We start from the raw sequence: 23,232 nt of genomic DNA, 5'->3' as shown, positions 1-23,232 counted from the left end.
CTATGTTTCTTACTGAAGAAATTAAAGCAAACAGAGGTTTTTTATGCTCTCCTGCATAGGACATCGTTGCTTTTTTTTGGGGGGGGGGGTGGTACTGGGGGTAGAACCCATAGGCTCTCTACCTCCGGGCTATACTCCCAGACCTATTTTATATTTTATTTGGAAACAGGGTCTCACTAAGTTGCTGAGAACCTCACTAAGTAGCTGAGGCTGGCTTTGAACCTGTGCAATCCTCCTATCTCAGTCTCCCAAGCACGGGGATTACAAGTGTGCGCCACCACACCCGGCACATCATTGTATTTTAAAGTAATGCTTGATTAGTAAAGATTTTAATTGTAAAACAAGCCACATACATACATGATGCAGTAACTCTCAGGAACAAAAGTGGTAGTCACATCTTTCTCTAGTGTGCTTTTGGAAAATTTTATGTATATAAAATGTGCTCTTTTTTATAGTTTACAAACAAGTAAAGAGAAACCTCAGCAGATACTTACCACTGTAGAATCTAGCTGACATCTTTGAAAAACAATTTGAAGTGCTAGTGGATTGTGTACATGCTGTGCTAGAAGCCTTGAGCTCACTTTTGCATTCTATAATTTATATGTTGCCCCAGCATGAGGTAGTTTTCATGGTTTTGCTTTTAAATTATGTATATTAAAGTAAAATGTACTGATATAAATATAGAAATGACCTATAAAGATTTATTCTTTTCCCTAGAATTTAACCTTTTAAGACATCCAAACCAACCTTGCCAGAAATACATGCCAGAGCTACATTAGCATATTGGATACATATATTACAGTAGAGATTATAATAGAGTTCTTACAGTAAGATATTACACAATCCATTGACACTTTGACCAAGAAATAGATATATGTATTGAGAGCTTGACCAAAGCATAACTAAGTGAAGATGAGAAGCATGAATATGGTTCTAATTTTGTGCAGGAAAAATAAAAAGAAGACATTGTCTGATAGTTAGATATATATATATATAGCTTGAGTTGGTTTTCTAGTAAAAGACTAGTCTGAAATAATCATAGTCTTTCCTTTTTTAAATGATCCCCACATGCCAGATAAGAATATTTACCTTAGAAATACAATCTTTGACTGTGAAACAAATTTTTTTCTATTATGCTTACATAACCTATCCAAACCTGAACTTTTAAATTTATTAATTAGCACGAAAATACAAGGTTGTGTACCTTACATTTCTTCAGCATAACCTCACAACTTGAAGGATTAGAGGAACCTATGGCAGACAGCTCTGTACTTCTGTAGACAAATCAGAAGTACTGAAAATCAGCCTTAGTAAGAAATGCGCTTCTAGGCTTCAAGAGCCAACATCAGTGCCCACGAGAGAACAATAAGCAAATGCTGAGATCATTTTGAAAGTTTTTCCTTCTTCCATAACCTTTTTCCTTCTGAATTCACAGTTATTCTTGCACTACTAATATTTTACTAACCCTTGCTGTCTATGAAGTGGATGGGAACATTACATTTTCCAACAACCATTATTTTATCATTTAGTTACCCATATTTTCCAACAAAATATTAGTGTATGTATCTATACTTAGGAGGCCAGTATAGGCATAGGAGAAACTATTAAAAACATGGTTTCTAAAGTACTTAGATTCAAATCCCAGCTTATCTGCTTAATAGTTTTGTAGCTTAAAATTTATTTAACCTCTTTAACCTTCAATTTTTTTATTCATTAAAGTTGTTGAAGGAATTTAGAGGTATGGTATACAGTCACTCAGTATCCATGGAAACTGTTTCTAGGACACCCTTCTCTAAAGGACACCAAAATCTGTGGATGCTCCAGTTTCTTATATAAAATGGCATAATATAAGCCGGGTGTGGTGGTACACACTTGTAATCTGAGCATTCTGGAGGCTGAGACCAGAGGATCACGGTTCACAGACAGCCTCAGCTATTTAGTGAGGCCCTTCGCAAAGTAGTGAGACCCTGTTTCAAAATAAAGAATTAAAAAAATAGGGCAGGGGATGTAGATTGGAGGTCGAATGCCCCTGGGTTCCATCCCCAGACCCGCAAAATAAATAAATAAATAAATAGGCATGATATTTGTATGTAACCTATGCACTTCAGGCCACATACTTTAAATTGCTCCTAGATTACCTTTAATACCTAGTACAATGTTAACTGCTATGTAAATAGTTGTGATACTGTAATGTTTAGGGAATAATTACAAGGCAAAAAGGTCTGTACATATTTGGTACAGGTACAGGGTTTTTGTTTTTGTTTTTGTGGTACTGGGGGTGGAACCCAGGGGCATTCTACCTCTGAGCTATACCCCCTGCCCTATTTTTTTTCTTTATTTTGAAACAGGGTCTCACTGAGTTAGTTGCAAAGGCCCTCATTAAGTAGTAGCTGAGGCTGGCCACGAACAGGGACCCTTCTGTCTTAGCCTCCCAAAGGCTGAGATTAAATGTATGCACTACCACGCCTGGCTCTAGGTGCAGATTTTTTTATAAACTATTTTCAGTGTCCAATTGGTTGAGTCCATAGGTGTGAGACACACAGACTGTATAAAGTACTTACCACTGTACTTGACATATCCTACACATGAAATCAATAGCTACTTTTATCTTTTTGTGTGTGTCTATGTGTTTGTGGTACTGGGAATTGAACCCAGGAGTATTCTACCTCTGAGCTATACTTCCAGCCCTATTTTATTTTTATTTTGAAACAAGATCTTACTAGATTGATGATAGTCTCACTACTTGCTAACACTATCCTCAAACCTGTGATCCTCCTATCTCAGCCTCCTAAGTACTGAGATTACAGGTGTGTACCACTGTACCCAGCTTACTTCTTATAATTATATATAGGTGTACTCCTCCTTTTGACATTGGGGAAAACGTCATTTATGTCATACATAACCACATATTGAAGTGATAGATATGACATGCTTATTAGCGATTTCTAAAATTACAATGATTAGTCTAACCAGGACATTAAATGAGCACACAAATACGCCTGTGGAGATTTAAAATCACACCAGTGGGCTTTGTCTGGAGAGGGGTCTGGGGGTTGAAATCAGGGGCATTCTGCCTTTGAGCTGTACCTCAGCTACCCCAGCTCTTCTTATTTTTTTTATTTTAAAGCAGAGTCTTGCTAAGTTGCTGAGAGTTGTACTAAGCTTCTGAGGCTGGCCTCAGACCTGTAGTCCTCCTGCCAAGCTCCCAAGTACAGGGATTAAGGTATGCACCCAGAACACCATAATCCGTGTGTGTTTGGGAAGGGGCTGTACTGGGCATTCCCAGGGGCATTCTACCTTCGAGAAATACCCCAGCCCTTTTTCTTTCTTTTTTTTTTTTTTTTTTTTTTTTTTTTTTTTTTTTTTTGGTGGTACTGGGGTTCCTGGAAGCCCTTCTATGTCCGGGCTACACTCCCAGACTTATTTTTATATTTTAATTTGGAAACAGGGTCTCTTAAGCCAGCAAGGCTGGCTCCGAACTTGCGCGATCCTCCTGTCTCTGCCTCCCAAGTGCGGGGATTACAAGCGTGCGCCACCATGCCCGGCTCCCCCCAGCCCTTTTTCATTTTTGTTTTGAAATAGGGACTCTCTAGGTTCCCAAGAGTCTTGCTAAATTGCTGAGGCTGGCCTCAAACTTGTGATCCTCTAGTCTCAGCCTCCCAAGTACTGGGATTACAGACATGTAATCTGTACCTGGTCATAATAATTTCGTGTGTGTGTGTGTGTGTGTGTGTGTGTGTTTTACTGGGGACTGAACCCAGGGCCATTCTGCCTCTGAGCTACACCCCCAGCCCTATTTTTATTTTGAAACAGAGTCTTGGTAGGTTGGTTGGAGTCTCACTATTTGCTGAGGCTGTCTTTGAACCTACATGCGCCACCATTCCCAGTTCACATAAGTGTTTTTGGTCCCGGGGATAGAACCCAGGGGCGTTCCATCCAGGGACATTCTACCTCAAAGGCCATGCCCCAACCCTATTTTATTTTATTTTTTATTTGGAAATGGTCTCACTGGGTTGATAAGAGCCTTACTACTTGCTAAGGCTGTCCTTGAACCTACAATCCTCCTGTTTTAGCCTCCCATGTACTGGGATTACAAGTGTGTGTGCTACCGTGCCCAGCTAAACACAATGAGTTAATGATCCAGCAACTTGGCAATATACACTGAGAGCCACAGTATATATTGATGGAAGTCTCCTCTAAGAATCAGAAGAACTCAAAGATTTATAGCCATTAGCATTTAATAATAGTGAATAAGACTTGGAGGAAAGGAAAACTTAAATTTGTAACAGCAGAGAATAATAAAACATGATATTTTCATATGATTCATATTCTGCAGCTATTAAGAAATATTTGATGATAAGGGAGAATGTTCATGATATACCATTAAGTAATAAACAAATTTAAAAGTATTATGTGAAATACTCAAATGTTGTACACTGAGAAAAGAACCTCTCTCCTCCTCCTCTGGAATAACACTAGAGGAATATACTTTTTTAAAAAAATATCAGCAGTGTTAATCTCTGGGTGGTTGGATTTCAGTTTTTTTCTTTCTTTTTTTTGGTACAGGTAATGTTTTTGAAATTGTATGTAAGAAACACGTTACTTGGCTTACCTCATAGGAAAAGCACTGGAGAGAAGATTGTGGTCTAGGAATTAGTAGTAATTTTTTTTGGGGGGGGATCTTTTTAAAAACTGAAAGCTAATCTGGGCATGGTGCCCCACCCTTGTAATCCAGTACTTGGGAGGCTGAGACAGGAGGATCACAGGTTCTCAGGCAGCCTCAACAACTTAATGAGGCCCTCTGCAACTTACCGAGAGCCTGTTTCAAAAGTAAAGAATAAAATATGGCTGAGGGTGTAGCTTGGATGTAGAATGCCCTTGGATTCATTCCCCAGTACCACACACACGCACCAAAAAAAACCTGAAAGCGATTTTCTCAGATTCTGGTTGTCTTTAAAACTGAAAAAAGTGCAGGCATGGTGGCATGGCGCTTGGGAGGCTGAGACAGGATTGCACAGGTTCAGAGCCAGTCTCAGCTACTTAGGCTCTAAGCAACTTAGTGAGACCCTGTTTCCAAATAAAGTATAAAATAGGTCTGGGCATATAGCCCAGAGATAGAAAAGCCCCTGGGTTCCACCCCTAGTACCACCAAAAAAAAAAAAAAAAAAATACTGAAAGAGTTTAGTTGGTTTGGGCCAGGAGGTGACTAAATAAATGTGATATTAAGAGAAGGTGTTGAGCCGGGCATGGCAGCACATGCTTATAATACCAGCATTTGGGAGACTAAGACAGGAGGATCATGGTTCATGGCCAGCCTCAGGTACTTAGTGAGGCCCTCTGCAACTTAGTGAGACCCTGTTTCAAAACAAAGAATAAAATATAGGGCAGAGGGTGTGACTCGTAGGTTGAATGCCTCTGAGTTCCATCCCCAGATCAGCAAAAAAAAGAGAGAGAGAGAGAGAGAGAGAGAGAGAGAGAGAGAGAGAAAGTGTTGGGTGGATTCTGTTATTCTTGTGTACATTGGTAAGTAAGAACCTGGGGAGGAGAGTCAGTGTTTATTATGAAGAAAAGGAAATTTCTTACAGAAACGAAATCAGAATGATGTTTCATTAGCTTTGTAAGAATATTGTTAAATAAAGGGCTTAGGCCGGGTGTGGTGGCGCACACTTGTAATCCCCGCGCTTGGGAGGCAGAGACAGGAGGATCGCGCAGGTTTGAAGCCAGCCGCGCGCACTGGCTTAGGAGACCCTGTTTCCAAATAAAAATGTTAAAATAGGTCTGGGAGTGTAGCCCAGAAGTAGAAGGGCTTCCAGGAACCCCAGTACCACCAAAAAAATAAAAATAAAAAAATAAAAAATAAAGGGCTTGGATCACTTAAAGTATGATATTTCTAAAGGATTTGAAATGCCCAGAGGAAGACTGGTATGCATTTCCAGGGGGAGGTTCACGGAAGAATAAATAAATATCTTGTGCTGAGACTGGAGGATCACTAATGCAGACAGCCTCAGATACTTAGCAAGGCTAAGGAACTCAGTGAGACCCTGTTTCAAAAATAAAGACTAAAAAATAGGGCTGGGGTGTAGCTCAGAGGTACAGTGCCCCTGGGTTCCATCCCCAGTACTGTAAAATAAATAAAAAATAAATAAATAAATAAATATCTTGTGACAGTAAAAATGTACTTGAGTATTTGCCTTTTAAAGTAATTTTAAAATGCTGAAAATCATAAGAGAATTATAATGTTTTATACTTTTTTAAATTAGGATCCAGTTTATGGAAAAGGAAAGCTTGGAGAAATCCAGGGCCTTATTCTGGGAATGTTAGACACCTTTAACTATGAACAAGTGAGTAATCTATTTGCTATATATAAGTCTGTCCTGAGACAGAAAATAACTATTTTTTGCCTTTCCCTGTGTTTTTTTTTTCTTTTAAAGTTGCAATCTCTTTACTACACGTAAGGTAGATTGAGATGTATGTATGTTTTCCCTGCTTTTAAATTCCTCTTGACCTTGATACACACACACACACACACACACACACACACACACACACCAGAATATGTAAATGCATCTAATTCAGATTGATTTCTTTATTCATTGGCAGTGAGACCAACAACTTCTTTTCAAAATGAAAGTATGAGATGCTAAGTGAGGTGCCAGATTCAGACAGTCAGGAGCCACATGTTCTCTCTCATACGTGGAAACTAGAGAGGAAACTAACGAAACGGGGCCTCATGAAAATTAGGAGAGAGACCAGGAGGGCAGAAGAAGGCAGTTGAGGAAAGGAGGAGGGGAGAGAGAGGCGAGGTGTGGGGAAGGAAAAGAGGCCAAAGAGTGTTCTGTCCACCTGGAATGTATCGCTGTGAATCTTACTACCATGTGTAGTTACGGTACTCCAATAGAATTTTTTTTTTTAATGAAAGGAGGAACTTTCTGGAAAAATAAGTGATTACAAATCCATGTGCCAGGCACAATGGAGCATGCCTGTAATCCCAGTATTTAGGAGGCTGAGACAAGAAGATCATAGGTTCGTGGCTGGAACACAGTACTGTAGCAAGACCAGTTTCAAAATAAAAAGGGCTAGGAGTGTAAATCAGAGATAGAACACCCTTGGGTTCAGCTCTCGTTACCCACTCCGCCCCACCCAAAATAAAGCTAAAACTCATGAAAGGGTGAACATGAATTTAGAAAATTGCAAAATAAAGTCAAATGAGTATTATAGTTATTCTAAAATAGCTCATTGCCACTAAGCAAAAATGGCCATTAGCTTTCCCTTAACTCAAATTGCTTGTAGCTTTAATCCTCAGTAAGAGCCAGCTTGGTGTACACAGATCTTTTTCTTAGGAAAAGTACCATTTAGTCTTGTTAGATACAGAGTCTATTTTTTTAAGAATCTGAGAGAAAGAAGAAAAAGGAAATAATTTTTTTTAGGTTTTGTAAGAATTACAGTTTTGCTAAGCATAATCCATCAAAGTTTGATGCCCCTGCAGGTACAGACACCAGGGTAGCAAAAGTAAAACTAAGTACAAGGTAGAAAGCTTTTATCAACTACAGAGCTATAGAAGGGGGAGGTGGGGATGGGATTGATCAGAACAAACTAGGATAGTTACACAATTAAAACTAAGAGTTTTGCATTATAGGTAAAGCTAAAGAACTAAGCTCTCTAGCAGGAGGGTGCGTAGCCTAGCTGTCTTTTCCTTGAGGCTTAGAGAAAAGAATCTGGCTGCATATCCAGATGATACATGAGTATTGAGAATTAGTCATAGTATGAAAACAATATAAGCAGAGAGCTTTAAAGCGGCTTAATGTGATAGCTGTGAAAATGTCTTTATGTGATTTAATGACAGATGCCAGAGTCTTGAGTGGATTCAGATGACTTAGAAGTGCCAATCAGGAGAATGTGATCTTGGTCTGCCCAGGGGAGACGAAAACTGAGTAATGACTATTAGCTTTTCTAGTGAAAGGTTATTTGAAGCATCTCTGTGAATGCAGTTTCAGTAAAAAAAAAAAATCAGGGATCCAGACTGTTCTTTGTCTGAACCATGCAGACAGAAGTTATTATATAAATGTAATGAGTAGATTTGGGCTTATCTAATTATTTGAAAGCCATCAATACTGAATTAAGCCATACAACAGCAAAGAATTCATTTCTCAGAAGAAACTAGTGACAGACTTTCGAATCCTAATGTATACATTCACCATTGTTCTACACATCATGTACTTGAGTTTGTGGGGCTTTGATGCTTGTTTCATTAATTTTATCCTTGTGTAGTATATTCCTATTTCAGCTGTTATAGATGAAGACTAAACAAGTACTATTCTCCATCATCTCTGCTTTTTTTATTTTACAACCTTTTGGGATTTTGTTTTATATTTGTTTGTTTTGGTCTTTCATAGACCCTGCTAGAAACAACTACCAGCCTTCTAAACCAAGATCTCCATTGGTCATTGTGTAACCTGAGAGCTTCCGTCACTAGAGGATTGAATCCTAAACAGGATTATTGCTCTATTTGTCTGCAACAATACAAGAGACGCCAAGAAATGGCTGATGAGATAATTGTCTTTAGGTAAGAGAAGGAAGGAAATGTTACCTGTGTGGTGTATGTAGGTGTGTGGGATTGCCAGGCAGGAGTTCATGTGGATACAGAGCCCCAGGCAATGAACAGGATGGGCAAAGTTTCTGAAGTAGGGAGTTGGAGAAGGAAGAGCGATCAGACTATAAATAACTACAGAGTAATAAGAGCTATGAAGAAAAATGAAACACAGGGCAGTGGGTTGGAAGGATGAAGTGTTCTGGATAGGAGTGCTATTTTAAAACACAGCGAGGGAAAGCATTTCTGAGGAGGTGAAGTTGATCAAAATGAGAGGTGGAAGTGAAGGTACTGAGAGGCATTTGGACTCAGAATATCTTCTAAGGGTAGGACTGACTTGCTGAGTTCGATGTGAAATACAAGAGGAAAACAAGGTCTTTGGCCTGAACAAGAGTTTTATCTTGAGACATTAGGTCCGAGATGGCTGTTAGATATCCACATAGGGTTGTCAGGGAGACAGATATTTTAGTCACAAATCTGGAGGCAAATTGGGACTAAATACAGACTTGGGAATCTTCAGCATATAAGTGATATTTAAGCCACAATATGGAGAGGAGAGGTCTAGTGCAGAACTGTAGGGTTAGACTCAGGAGCAGAAACAGTTAATTGAAACACATGGAGAGAAGCAACATAAGTGGACTCCAGAGCCAAACCTCTGGAGTTCACATCTTAAATGTGCCACATACCAGCTGTGGTACTTTTGATAAGTTAATCTTTTTGTATCTTAGTTTCATCACCTGTAAATTGAGATGGTAATAGTACCTACATCCTAGGGTTTTATCAAGATGTAATGGGAAAGTAATGGTAGGGACTTGGAGAGGTGCCTGGCATAAGTTTGCACTATATAAAAGTCAGCTATGCAGAAGGATGGGTATATTTGGAATTTGGAAGAGGAAGTCACTCTTATCACATAAAGAACGCGTTCATTCATCAGATATATACTAAACACCTACTGTGTGCCAAGTACTTTTCAAGGACATAGGGGACGGCATGAACAAAACAAAGTAACTTCTCTTGAGGCTGTGAACTAGTGGCAGGGCAGACAATAAACAAGTAAGTAAAATGCCAGGGAGCAATAACTACTGTGGAAAGAGATAAGCATGTTAAGGGACAGTCAGAGGACTTGGGTGTGGATATTTTATATAGAGGCCAGGGAATGTCTCACTGTTAAAGTAACTTACGAATGGATGGTTTAGAAAATTAATAAAAATGTGGTTAGTCTGTATGTTAATACAAATAAAACATGGTATAGAGGAAATAGACTGTTGGGAGCTACTAATTTGTGCAAGAGTAGTCAGGGAAAGCCTCACTGTTGAAGTGATATTAAGAGGCTTAAGGAAGTGGCCATGCAGTTTGAGGGAAGAGTACCCTGGAGAGAGGATGGGCGAGGCTGAGGCAGCCACTGTTGTCACACTGAGTGGTGGTGGTGAGTCTAGCAGACAGAGGCAGGATGGAGGAATGGGAAAGTGACCAGAGGACAAAGAGGAGCAGAGGGCAAGTCATGTAGAAAGTGAGTCCTGAGGGAAGTTAGACTTGTTCTCTGAGATGAGGGGCCACTGAGTATTTTTGTGCATAGGAGTTATATCTTGAAGGTCAGTCTGCTTGCTGTGTTGAGAACGGGCTGAGTGGATCAGGACAAGCAGAGTGACCACTTAGGCTATTGCAGTAGCCCTTGGGAGAGATACAAGTCAGAAGTGAGAGTCTGAGTACATTCTGAAGGTAGAGGTCATACTATTTTCTTATAGATTGAATGAGGAGAATGTAAAAGAAATAGTCAAAGATGACTTCAAAGTTTTTGATCTGAGAAACTGGACAAATGTAGTTGTCATTTATTGAAAGGTAGAAGGTTGGATGAAGTATGGAGTGGGGTGGAAATCAGAATTTCAGTTTTAGACACGTTAAATTTAAGATAACTATTAGATTCCAAAGTCAGATTCCTGAGGAGACGAGGTTTAGAGGGAGGTTTGGGATAAACTTGGCTGTCATGAACCTAGAGGAGGTACAGGAGGCTCATTTGGTAATTCAGTGTAATCAACAGGAAGCTTCTTCACAGGAATAGTGCAAGCAGTTACTGTAGCCTAAGTCTTTCACTGGTGTTTTATCAAGTCATAACTCTTGCCTTGAATTTGATGAGACAGACCACTCATGTTCTTATCGAGCTACTTATATAATTATGGTTCCCAGTTGCCTTTTTTTAAAACTACCTAAAAATACTACCAAAATTGCATAGTTTGAGAAATGAACAGAAGTTCAACTCATCCTCCAGGTGGTTCACAAAACTGTGATTATGTTCCTACCCACAGCTTAAGGATACAGGCCTGTGTGCCAGGATTTTAAAAAAGAGAGGATAGCCACAAATACATGTCCTCTCCTGTGTCTTGCCCTGCACCACCACCAGTGCATTCCAGCTTGTTGGAAACCTTTTGTATAGAAGTCTGATCTATTAGATTTTGTGATAGTGGAAAGTGTGAATTGGTTGCCTTCATTTTGCAGCTGTGGCCATTTGTATCACTCATTCTGTCTACAAAACAAAGAGTGCACCATAGAAATCGAGGGTCAAACGAGATGGACATGCTACAAGTGCAGCTCAAGCAACAAAGTAGGAAAGCCAAGTGAAAATTCATCTGAAATCAAAAAGGGAAGGAGCACCCCAACACAGGTAAGCCTGCTCAGTGCAGAATGGACATGGTCTTTTCTTGCCAACATCTTTCAGGTCCTATAGGTTTCAACAAAGCTACCTGATGGGTATTGAGCATGTGGCATCTTCTGTTCAGCCCTATTTAGTGTGTGAAGGAACTTGCTTCTATGGTCATTGCTGAAAAGGAAGGCATTTTCTGCCCTTGAAAACCGTGTGTGTGTGTGTGTGTGTGTGTGTGTGTGTGTGTGTGTGTGTGTGTGTGTGTGCGCGCGCGCGCCCTATCCATCGTCAGCTCTGTATAAATGGTGATTTTGGAGAACCTGGATTGAGAGATTTACACACAATTATACTTTCTCTCAATTGAATAACTTTCTGCAAAGGATTTGATCCAGTAGTATTCATTTGAGATTTCTGTTTCCTTTGGTGTCTGGCTAATGGACTAGGTAATTTTAATTTATTTACAGCGTTTTGAAACATTTTAAGTGGGGCAAAGTTGAACTCTGCTGCTTAATAGGTTTAGGGAGACAGCTTAGCAACATGGGCACAATGTGCCGGTTATTAGGGCTGTGATGTTATAGGTGTGCTCTTTGACTGTGTTCATATTTGCTCTTCCTGTCCCTTCCTTCCTGTCACTCTATTCCATAGTCCACCTTCACATCACTTGTACTCTTTCTGTTTCATTAGCTTTCAGTGTTGAAGCAGATAGAGGAAAAGGAAAGACCTCATGACCAGCTTCTCTCCAAGAAAAGTTTAGAATTTCTACACCTCTGGCACAGGCATTCCATTCAAATATGTACTCAGTACATATTGAACAGTGTGCCAGGCACTGTGCCAGGTGCTACAGATGTAATGGTGTCCTCAGTAAACATGATATTACCAGGTGGAGCTTATAGTCAATAAAATTGTAAACATACTTTTCATAAGTACCCTCAAGTTTTTTCTAGTTTCAAATATGCAGTATTTTTTTCAGCACCAATACTGGCACAAATTCTTTTCATTTTCTGGATACCATCCGAGTATTCAGCACTTCAGTTATACCTCCAGTCCTACTTTTTATTCTTTTATTTTGAAACAGGGTCTCATTAAATTGTAGAGGGCCTCACTCAGTAGCTGAGGCTGGCCATAAACCTGTGATCCTCCTGTCTCACCTTCTCAAAGTATTGGGATTATAATCATGCATCACCACACCCAGCCCTACACGTTTTGTAAAATTTATTTCAAAGTATTTAATATCTTTTGATGCTATTATGTATTTTACTATTTTATATTTCAGTGTCCAATTATTTATTGCTAGTATAAAGAAACAGTTAATTTTTGTATATTAACCTTATATCCAGTGATAGTGACCTTGCTAAGCTTACATATTAGTGCTAATATTTTTTATAAATTCTTTTGAATTTTCTATATAGACAATTATTTCATGTATAGAGAAATGCTGTATTACTTTTTCATTTCCCAGCTTATGCCTTTTCATTTATTTTCTTGATTTATTGCATTGGCCTTCAACATAGGAATCAGCATAGATATCCTTGCCTTACTCTTTAGGGGAAAATTATTCAGTTTTTCTTTATCAATTATAATATTAACTGTGTTCTTTTTCATGTAACATTCATACCATGTTTAGCACATCCCTTTTTATTCCATGTTTTGTTTTTGTTTTGTAACAGTAGTACTAGTAGAGATTGAACCAATGGCATTAAACCTCTGAGCTACACCCCCAGACCTATATTATTTTTTATTTTGAAACAGGGTCTTATTAAATTATCATGAGCTGGCCTCAAACCTGTGATACTCCTTTCTTAGCCTCCCAAGTACTGGGATTATAGGCACGTGCTACCACACCTGGCTTGCTGAAAATTTTTTCTTAAGTAGCTTTTGAATTTAGGAGGCTTCTTACACTGCATTCATTGTTGTCTTCTCACATCCCACAGCTCATGCAATGAAGAAAAGAAATAATGTTTCATTGACTTTCTTCCTACCTTCTTTCAGCACATCTAAAAAGGGGAAATCATTTATAAATTGTATCTACAGGTCAACAGCAGCTTTATTTATTTTATATCATTCTGTAGGACAGATAAGAGTATTTGGCTTTTTCATTGTTTAGGAAGTTTCAGTAAGTTCGAATCTAGGACTGGGGTGTAACTCAGCAGTAGAGTGTGTGCTTGGCATGTGCAAGGCCCTAGGTCCAATTCTTAGTGTGCACGCACACACACACACACACACACACACACACACACACACACTCTCCAAACCTAGATGCTTCCTAATACTAATAATGATATACAAGCTAAAAAGGAATTGTGGTTTTTCTTAAATTTCCCACTAGCTTTTTGTCTCTCACTTGATTTTCTTTGTGTAAGATACTATAAAAATATCTAGTAGGTAGGTAAGCCAAGAAAGAAAGGGGAAATGAAATTTATTGAATACACATATTAGATGTTTTTATGTTATGCTAGACTTCACACCAACTTTATGAGGGTGATACATTCCTTATTTTAAAGCTGAAGGAACTACATGCAGTTCAAAGAGGGAGGGCCCGTGTTGGAACTCAAGTCTGTAGGGCTATCATCCTTCCCAGTTTTCCTGCTACCAGCCCTGTACTATTTTTATCATTCTGGCTTTATTAAATCCTGGTAAAGTCAATTTTAAAAATATACTCATACCATATTGGCAGTGCTAACTAGGATTTTTCAACATTTTATAAAACCATTTATATTTTACATTGTAAGAAATTTTTAAACAAAAATATTCTATAGTATGATGGCCTTCATTGAGTTTTATTATGTGAAAGTTTTACTTTGCTCTCTTAGTTTCCTTGGAAACCTGTCGGCATTGGCTCGGTTCCCACACAGCCTGACGGGGCTGGGGGAGGCCCCCGTCACTCAGACACCACTTGTCCCTTCCTACACCTAGAAAGTAGTGAATGCATTGGAAGCATCTCACTGCCCTTGTATCCTGATCCTTCTATCAAATATATTTTGTTTCATCTTTTCCCAAGACTTAAGATAATGGGTTTCAATTTTGGCTACATCTCAACAAGCTGTAGCATTCAGCCTTAACACTGTGGCCTGCCATTCCTGCCCCGCCTCCTTTCCATCACTGGCCAATAAGTACAGTTAATAACTGACTGATTAATTTCCTACCAATACATTTACAGTGACACAATAGAAGTTAATCTCTAAAAACTCTTCTTTCTCCTGGAATCAGGACATTGATTCTATGTAAATAGGAAAAATAGTTCAAATGACTTTCTTTCTACCCTTCTGCACAACAGAGCTTTTAGCAGCTTAGTCTGAAACTTTCAGAGATACAGAATAGACTTTCAAAGTCTGATTCTTTTTATCTTTATAGCCTGGAATAGTGGTACACACCTGAAATCTCAGTACTTGGCTGAAGGAGAAGGATTGTAAGTTCAAGATCAACTTCAGCACTTAGTTTTTTGAAGCAAGACCCTGCTTCAAAAAAAAAAAAAAAAAAAAAAATCCAGGCATAGTGGTACCTGCCTGTAATCCCAGTACTTGAGAGACTGAGACCAGACAATCACAGGTTCAAAGATAGCCTTAACAAGTAGTGAAATTCTCAGCAACCTAGTGAGAACCTGTTTGAAAAAATTAAAAATTGGGCTGTGGAATATAGCTCAGAGGTAGAATGCCCCTGGGTTCATTCCCTAGTACCACAAGTAAAATAAAATAGGGCTGGGGTGTAGTTCAAAGGTAGAATTCCTCTGGGTTCAATCCCCAGTACCACAAAAACAATAATTATAGTTAATAGTATATAATATATAAGTATTTTGTGTGTGTGTGTTTTTTTTGTGTGTGTGTGGTACTGGGGGTGGAACTCAGGGGCATTCTCAGAGCTACACCCCCCGCCTTATTTTTTTTTTTTATTCTTTATTTTGAAACAAGGTCTCACTAAGTAGCTAAGACTGTCTGCAAACCATGATCCTCCTGTCTCAGCCTCCCAAGTACTGGGATTACAAGCATGTGCCACCACACTCAGCATGTTGTTGTTGTTGTTGTTGTTGTTGTTGTTGTTCAGTAGGTAATTTGATGTAAGTTCAGAGAAAAATGATGAGAGTTTTTCAATTTGAACATTATATTAGCATCATGATTTAGAGTTCTTGAGAGTAGATAATCTAGCAAATTGTTACATACCAGAAACATTCAAGTTATTATTTTTTAAGTAACTAAGAATATTAGATTTTCATTAGGAAGCTTCGTGACATGTTGCTTGAAATCAGCCCTTACCTGTGGCCTGCAGGTAATGGCAGGAATAGAAATCCAGGAACATCTAAGATATCAGAGAGATTTAATTTTTACACTAATATGTGAATATTTGACAAGGAAGACAACTGGAAATATAGTAACTACAAAAAGAGAGAATTAAATGAAGTAAGCTAATTTTTCTTCCTGTATTTGGAGTTGATTTTATTTTATCTAATTTTTTTATTTTGGTGGTACTGGGGTTCCTGGAAGCACTTCTACCTCTGGATACCCTCCCAGACCTATTTTATATACTTTTTATTTGGAAGCAGGGTCTCTTAAGCCAGCACGGCTGGCTTTGAACCTGTGCGATCCTCCTGTCTCCGCCTCCCAAGCGCGGGGATTACAAGCGTGCGCCACCATGCCCAGCATTTCTTGGATTTTAGAATTGTCTAAGAAAATGTTTTATCTTTTAGAATATATTTGTAAGTAATGTAAGAAGGAAGAATTTATAATTTCTAAGTAATAATTCAGTAAGTGATATTTATGTTTTAGTCATAATTTTATTAACCATTACATATTGCTCATTTATTTTGAATTTTCATTATAAATTAAAGGTTTGGTTTATGTGAAATAGAAATACTGCTATTAATTTTTTGTTTTTGTTTGTCCACTTTTAAAGAGTATTAGCACCCTGTTATAAAAAGTTTACATTAAAATTAATACTAAAAGATGAGAATACAATGTTTTGTAATAGCATTTCTCAAAAGAATATCTTCTAAATTAAAATTTCAAATTAAATGAATATTAATATGTCTTAGAAGTACATAGAGATAATCATTGATCCTAACATTAATGAAATTTTGGGGGCAGATATTATACCCATTTTCCAATAATCTTGTTAGTTATTATACTCTAGAACCATGAGCCAAATAAACTTTTATTATTTAGAGTTTACCCAGTCTGTGGTAGCCTGTTACAGCAGCAGAAAAGAGACTAAGACAATAAGGATGTGAGAAAACAGGTACTTTTATGCACTAGTAGTAGAAGTGCTTATTTGTACAAGTCCACAGTTGTTTACTTAAATCCATTTGACCAGATATGTTTTGGAATTCAGAATTTTTTTTTTAAATGTAATAAAGGACTTCCACTTCTGGATAAGGTGCAGTTGGCGTTTGTTGGAGAAAAAAATGAAGAAAGTACTTAAAATAAGCATTTTAAGTATTAGATCTTAGGACATTGGACATCAGACAGTGGAAGATAGTGACCCCTGAAAGCAAGCAAAAGATAACATAAGCCCAAGATTTCTTTTAAATTACTGCCTAGAGAAAGTTTTTTAGCCATGACTCAGAACAGAGAAACTGAAACAGAGCTCATAAGTCTGAGTTCAGGAGACAGAGCTAGGAATCCAGGAAAGGCAAAAAGAGACTGGAATTCACAGGATGTACTAGATAGGAAACACACACAGCAGCAAACATTGAGATTTCAGGAGGGAAGATGACCACCGAAAAGGACATGAATTCCTCGGAGAAGCCCTGCACATCAGATTTTGGTTTGATATCTGATTGGGACAACTTAAGGAGACATTTCCAGCCGTGACTTCCTATCTAGAATACAGGATTGAGAGTGGATAATGGCGGAATTAGATGCAAGATGACAAGGAGGCGCCCGCCACGCAAAAAAAAAGTGATTTTTGGAAGAACATCCCAGAAGAGATTAGAGAAAAGGCCGCTTCAGCCGCGCATGCTGGGAAACTCTTAACAACATACCTTGTCAGAAAAATGATCCAGACATGATAGAGGGAGCCCAGCAGTGCCGGGCGGGAAGCCCAGCTGTATGTCCCGGGGAACTTCAGCGCGCCTGGCCACCGTGCTCCTCTATGCTGCACTGGGGGCCGTGATATGCTCAGAACAGCAGATCCTGCCCTATGCAGTGAGGCTATGGGCCTCCACTCATGGAGGGGAGATAAAATTCATTGCTGCTGAGTGCTCAATCTCACAACCTCTTCAAAACACACATACTGTCTTCTCTTATTCAAAAATATTGGAGAGGGGCCAAGATGGCGGCAGTGGCAGCCAGGATTCAGGAGATGCAAACAAATCCTATCAAATCCACCTTGAATTTTTGGGAAAAAAAAATTTCTGCGAAGGGGGACTGCTCCTGCCACACATGCTTAAGAATTCTGGACATCAAACCATGTAAGGAAGGAGCTGAGCGGAGAACCAGGAGGAAGGCAGCGGCGGCAGGGGCGGTGAAGGCCAGTATTTGGGAGAGGCAGAGATCAGATCCAATCCACCTTGAACTTTCGAAGAAATCGCCCCACATGTAGGCTGCTACGGCCACGCATGCTTAGGAATTCTGGACAACTTGCTGTGTGGGAAAAGTGTTTGGTAGAGAACTGAGATGGTGGCGGCGGCAGTGGCAGTGGTGGAGGCTAGTACTTGGGAGAGGCAGAGATCTGATCCAATCCACCTTGATCTTTTGAAGAAATAGCCCCAAAGGTAGAATGCTACTGCTGTGCATGCTCAGGAATTCTGGCCAACGTGCTGTGTGAAAAAAGTGTTTGGGAGAGAATTGAGATGGGGGAGGCAGCAGCAATAGCAGCAGCCAGTATTCAGGAGAGGCAGAGATCTGATTCAATCCACCTTGATCTTTTGAAGAAATTGCCCCAAAGGTAGAATGCTACCGCTGCATATGCTCGGGAATTTGGGACAACATGCTGTGTGAATAAGGTGCTCGGAAGAGAACCGAGATGGCTGTGGCAGCAGCAGTGGTGGTCAGTATTTGTTAGAGGCAGAGATCCAATCCAATCTACCTTAAAATTTTAAAGAAATGTCCTCAAAGGTAGACTGCTACTGCCACACATGCTCGGGAATTCTGGAAAACATACTGTGTGGGAAAGGTGTTCAGGAGAGAACTGATATGGCAGTGGCGGCAGCGGCAGTGATGGTGACCAGTATTTGGAGGGGCAGACAGATCCAGTCCAGTCCACCTTGAACTTTTGAGAAAATCTCCCCAAAAGTAGACTGCTCCTGCCACATATGCTCGGGAATTCTGGACAACATGCTAAGTGGTAAAAGGGTTTGGGGGGTATCAGAGGGAGCCCCGCATAGCTGGTATGGGCCACATGCTGTGTGTTCTGGGAGACATCAGCCCTCATGGCCACCAAGCTCCTCTGCACAGAGCAGGAGACCAGGGTGCACGTGGAGCAGCAGAACCTGCTCTCTGAAGTGAAGCTGTGGATTTCTGCCTTTGGAGGGAAGACACAATTCATTGTCACTAGGTATTTGTGGTTCCAGCTTTTGCAAAAGACATGTACTGCTTTCTCATATTTAAAAAAAAAAATGGAAGAACGCCAAGCGTGGTGGTGCACACTTGTAATCCCCACACTTGGGAGGTAGAGACAGGAGGATCGCGTATGTTTGAAGCCAGCCTCACTGGCTTAAGAGACCCTGTTGCTAAATAAAAATAAAAATATTTTAAAAAATAGGTTTCTAGGAGTATAACCCAGAGGTAGAATGGTTTCCAGGAACCCCAGTAGCACCAGAAGAAAAGAAAAAAGAAAGAAAGGAAAAAGGGAACATCTCTAGACGACCTGTTCATAGTAACAGAGACCAGAGCCCGATGCACAGCAAGGCCGGTGCCAGGGCCTCTGAGGCCAGGATAGGAGCCTGCTGGGCGGCGAGACCGGTGCCAGGGCCATTGAGGCTGGGATCGGAGCCTGCCATGCAGTAAGTTCTGTGCTGGGGCCAGAGTGGCCGGGATAGGAGCCTGCCATTAGGCAAGGCCGGTGCCGGGGCCAGCAAGGCCGGGACTGGAGCCTGCCAAGGGGGGAGGCTGGTGCAGGGGCCAGCGAGGCTGGGATCAGATCCTGCCGTAAGGCAAGGCTGGTGCTGGGGCCTCCGAGGCTGGGATCAGAGCCTGCCAAGGGAGGAGGCTGGTGCTAGGGCTAGTGAGGCTGGGATTGGAGCCTGCCATGAGACAAGGCCAGTGCTGGGGCATCTGAGGCCGGGATTGGAGCCTGCCAAGGGGTGAGGCCGGTGCTGGGGCCAGCGAGGCTGGGATCGGAGCCTGCTGAGGGGTGAGGCCAGTGCCTGGGCCAGCGAGGCCAGGATCAGAACTGGCTTTGAGGCAAGGCTGGTGCTGGGGCCTCCAAGGCAGGGATTGGAGCCTGCCATGCGGTGAGGCTGGTGCTGGGGTCAGCAGGGCCAGGATTGGAGCCTGCCTTAAAGCAAGGCCTGTGCTGGGGCCTTTGAGGCTGGAATTGGAGCCTGCCATGAGGCAAGGCCGGTGCTGTTGCCAGCGAGGCTGGGATCAGAGTCAGCTAGGTGGCCAGGCCAGCGCCGGGGCCTTCAAGAGTGGGATCAGAACCTGCAATGTGGCATACACAGAGAAATATCACAGAAAATAAAAAATCAGATGCTTTCCCTAATATGCAAAAACTAGGAAGAAACGGGTAATAGGAGGAAATCTGCTTGAAGAAAGAGCCCTTTGGAGGAACAATTAAGGTGACCAAACAGAGGGGATGGGAAGGGGGAAGATGGAATCTCTTTAAAACACATGATGTACGTAAACAGATATATCAAAGTTAATCACTAAGTCAAGCATGGGATCAAGGGAGGGGGAGGGAATGGGATGGGGGTTGGAGAAAGGCTAATTGGGTGATGTGTGCTTGTATATCCTCACAAGTCTTGTATTCCATTGAGATGTTTGACTGCAATGCACCAATAAAATTATATTTAATTTAAAAAAAGAAAAAGAAAGGAAACACAGCAAACTACTGAGATCTACAGAAGGCGAGTTTGAGTATAAAGTTGAGTACTGACTCCCTTGTGTGAGGAAACTACTTGAGGTCAAAAAGAGTACCTTCCAAAGGATTTGATGGAATGGTGTCTCAGACTCACATAGAGTTAGAAATAATGCCTATTCAGCCAGCCTGAGAAGCTTTACCATTTACAAGGTATCATAAGGAGTGCTGAGTAAGGTCTTAACCTCAGTGGTGGTAGGGAGGACTAGACTAGTCCTAGACTGCTACTTCAATCCTACCAACAACACTTAAAAGTAAAACCTAAAAAGATAAAATGATTTCCAAGGATTATAACCATGTCCTAAACAAACCTGAAACATATACCAAGTATACAAAATATATTCATTACCCAACAATCAAGTAGATTCATAATGTCAGATATTTAATAAAAAATTATGAGGCATGCAAAAAAGCAGGAAACTAGAAGTCATAACAAGGAAGGGGAAACATCCGTTGAACCTGAGCCAAAATGAGATGGATAGTAGAATTAGTAGACAAGGAAATTTAAAGTCATTACAATTGTTTTCTCTTTATTCGAGACAAGGAAGGATTGAACACATTGAATAGAGATAAAGTCATAAAAGTCAATGGAACATCTAAAGATGAAAACTGCAATATGAAATTAATGTACTAGATGAGATTAACAGCAGGGTGGACCTTTCAAAAGAAACATTGGACTTAAATATATAGCAATAGAAACTATTTCAAATCAAACAGAAAAGACTGAATGAACAGAGCATCGGTGAACTATGGAACAACTTCGTATCCAAATATACGTAAAATTGGAATCCTGAAAGAAGCAGTGGGGGGAATACAGAAAAAAAATTGATGACACGTGAGTTAGTTCCATCCCAGTAATGGCGAATTGGATGACCTTTTTACCAATAACAACTATAAGCTTTTGGCAGCATGTGACAAACTTTGTTTAGACAGCCACCAGAAGCAGACAGAACTGTAGATAACCTTGAAAGAAGGAAAGCAAACTAGGGTGGCTCTGCATTTATAGCTAGCTTTTCCCTAGGGTAGTTCTTGCTCTGGAATACCAAGGAAAAGAGCTTAAGCAGAAAGCAGCATTCTTTCTGGGATGAAAAAGCAGACATCACAGTTCAAGATACCAAGCTAGCTATAAATTTGGGCAGGAGGAAGGGGGATTTCAAAAAGAAGATGAAGCCGGGCGTGGTGGCGCATGCTTATAATCCCCGCACTTGGGAGGCTGAGACAGGAGGATCACACAGGTTCGAAGCCAGCCTGAGCTGGCTTACGAGATGCTGTTTCCAAATAAAATATAAACAATAGGTCTGGGATTATAGCCTGGAGGTACTACCAAAAAGACAAAGGAAAACAAAGAAAAAAAAGATGAGACTTTAACCAGGAATGAAGGTGCACACCTAGGAGACTAAAACAGGAGGATCACAGGTTCAAGGACAGTCTCAGCAAGTAATGAGATGCTGTTTCAAAATGGGCTATAGCTTGGAGGTAGACTGCCCCTGAGTTCAGTCCCCAGTAACACACACACACACACACACACACACACACACACACACACACACAGCCTTAAGTGCTCTTATGGATTTCTAAATTGCACACACACAGTGCTTTAACTGCTTTAACAAGCCAGCAGAAAGTAACACCAGGAGGATGAAAGTACTGAGCAGATATTTCAGCAGCCACTTAGTGCTGATGAAATCCTGCTACATTAGAGAGATTCATAAATACTTCATATTTTGTGTTAAAACCAGCAGAAGAGCTGTTGTTTGAGACTAAGGGCTTTCCCAAGGTGATGGGCAAAGCAAATCCTCACTGACACAGCCAAAGCCCACACTATCATAGGACCAAGAAAAAGAAGAAAAATATAACCTTAAAATCAAGAGAAAAAGAATCAGAAGCAGACATCTGAATGACCCAGATGTCAGAATTGGCAGTTAAGGACTTTAAAATGGAAATTATAAATATGTCAGTCTTTAGAGGAAAAGATCAGCAGGTTGATTAAACACATGGGGAACTGTCAGCATGGAAATGAAAACTATTAACTAAAACCAAGTATAAATTCCAGAGCTAAAGAACATACCCAAGATGAAAATTTCATTAGATGTCAATATGTTTAACACTGAGAAAAAGTATTATCACTAAATCTGAAGTCAGTTCAATAGAAATGGTAATAGCTGAAACATAGAGGCAAAAAGGATTGAAAGGAAATGGAAAGCTCTTAGTGATCTGTGAGACAGTATCAAGAAGTGTTATTTGTGTGTGTGTGTGTGTGTGTGTGTGTGTGTGTGTGTGTGTGTGTATTTGAAGTTCCAGAACTTAATGGAGAAGAGAAAGAATGGGGCCTAGGGAAGTTTGGCCAGATAATGCCTGGTGTTTTCCCAAGTTCATTGGAAAACATAATTAACTCATAGATGGAAAAATCTCAGTAAAACAGGATGAATATATAAATCCTCAGTCAGTCAGTTTATAATCATAGTGAAATCACTGAAACCAAAGATAAGTCATTAAAGGCCAGGCGTGAGGTTCATGCCTATAATCCTTATACGTGGGAGGCTGGGACAGGAGGATCACAGGTTAAAGGCCAGTCTCAGCAACTCAGGGAGACCCTTAGCAATCTATAAAGACCCTGTTTCAAAATTTTAAAAAAGCCTGGGGTTATTGCTCAGAGGTATAATGCCCCCAGACTTAACTCCCAGTAACACACACACACACACACACACACACACACACACACACACCCTTAAAGGAGTGAAGGATAAGATAAGAAGAATAATGATGGCTGACTTCTAATTGAAATAAAGTAGAGGCCAGTAGACTAAAGGAAGATGTTTTGGAGCATGTATTGTGTATCATAAAACTGCCCGGGTTTGGACTCGGCAGCATCCCATCTTCGGATGCTCACGTGATTTAAATAAAAACTGTATTTAGCCACTTTTCAGCTCAGGGAAGTTTTGCTTCCAGATGACATCTGGTGCCAACGTTTTCTTAAAACAATACTTTTAGTTTCAGA

General features: G+C 40.3%; 1 protein-coding gene across 3 annotated transcripts in view; it reads left to right on the top strand.

The window, feature by feature from the left end:
* VPS8 (VPS8 subunit of CORVET complex) overlaps nucleotides 1-23,232 on the top strand; it is a gene marked incomplete at both ends in the record, with an annotated part of 223,582 nt that overhangs the window by 172,914 nt on the left and 27,436 nt on the right. For all 3 annotated transcript variants that reach the window (XM_080696055.1, XM_080696056.1, XM_080696054.1), the window contains 3 exons: nucleotides 6,261-6,341; nucleotides 8,394-8,563; nucleotides 11,081-11,246. In XM_080696055.1, the coding sequence (XP_080552181.1) occupies nucleotides 6,261-6,341; nucleotides 8,394-8,563; nucleotides 11,081-11,246 (417 nt within the window). The remainder of the gene's footprint in view (nucleotides 1-6,260; nucleotides 6,342-8,393; nucleotides 8,564-11,080; nucleotides 11,247-23,232) is intronic.

This window comes from Muscardinus avellanarius (genome assembly GCF_963383645.1).
Source record: "Muscardinus avellanarius genome assembly, chromosome: 5".
Lineage (NCBI taxonomy): Eukaryota > Metazoa > Chordata > Mammalia > Rodentia > Gliridae > Muscardinus > Muscardinus avellanarius.
Note: the sequence above shows the minus strand (reverse complement) of the source record. Positions and strands in the feature narration are given on the sequence as shown.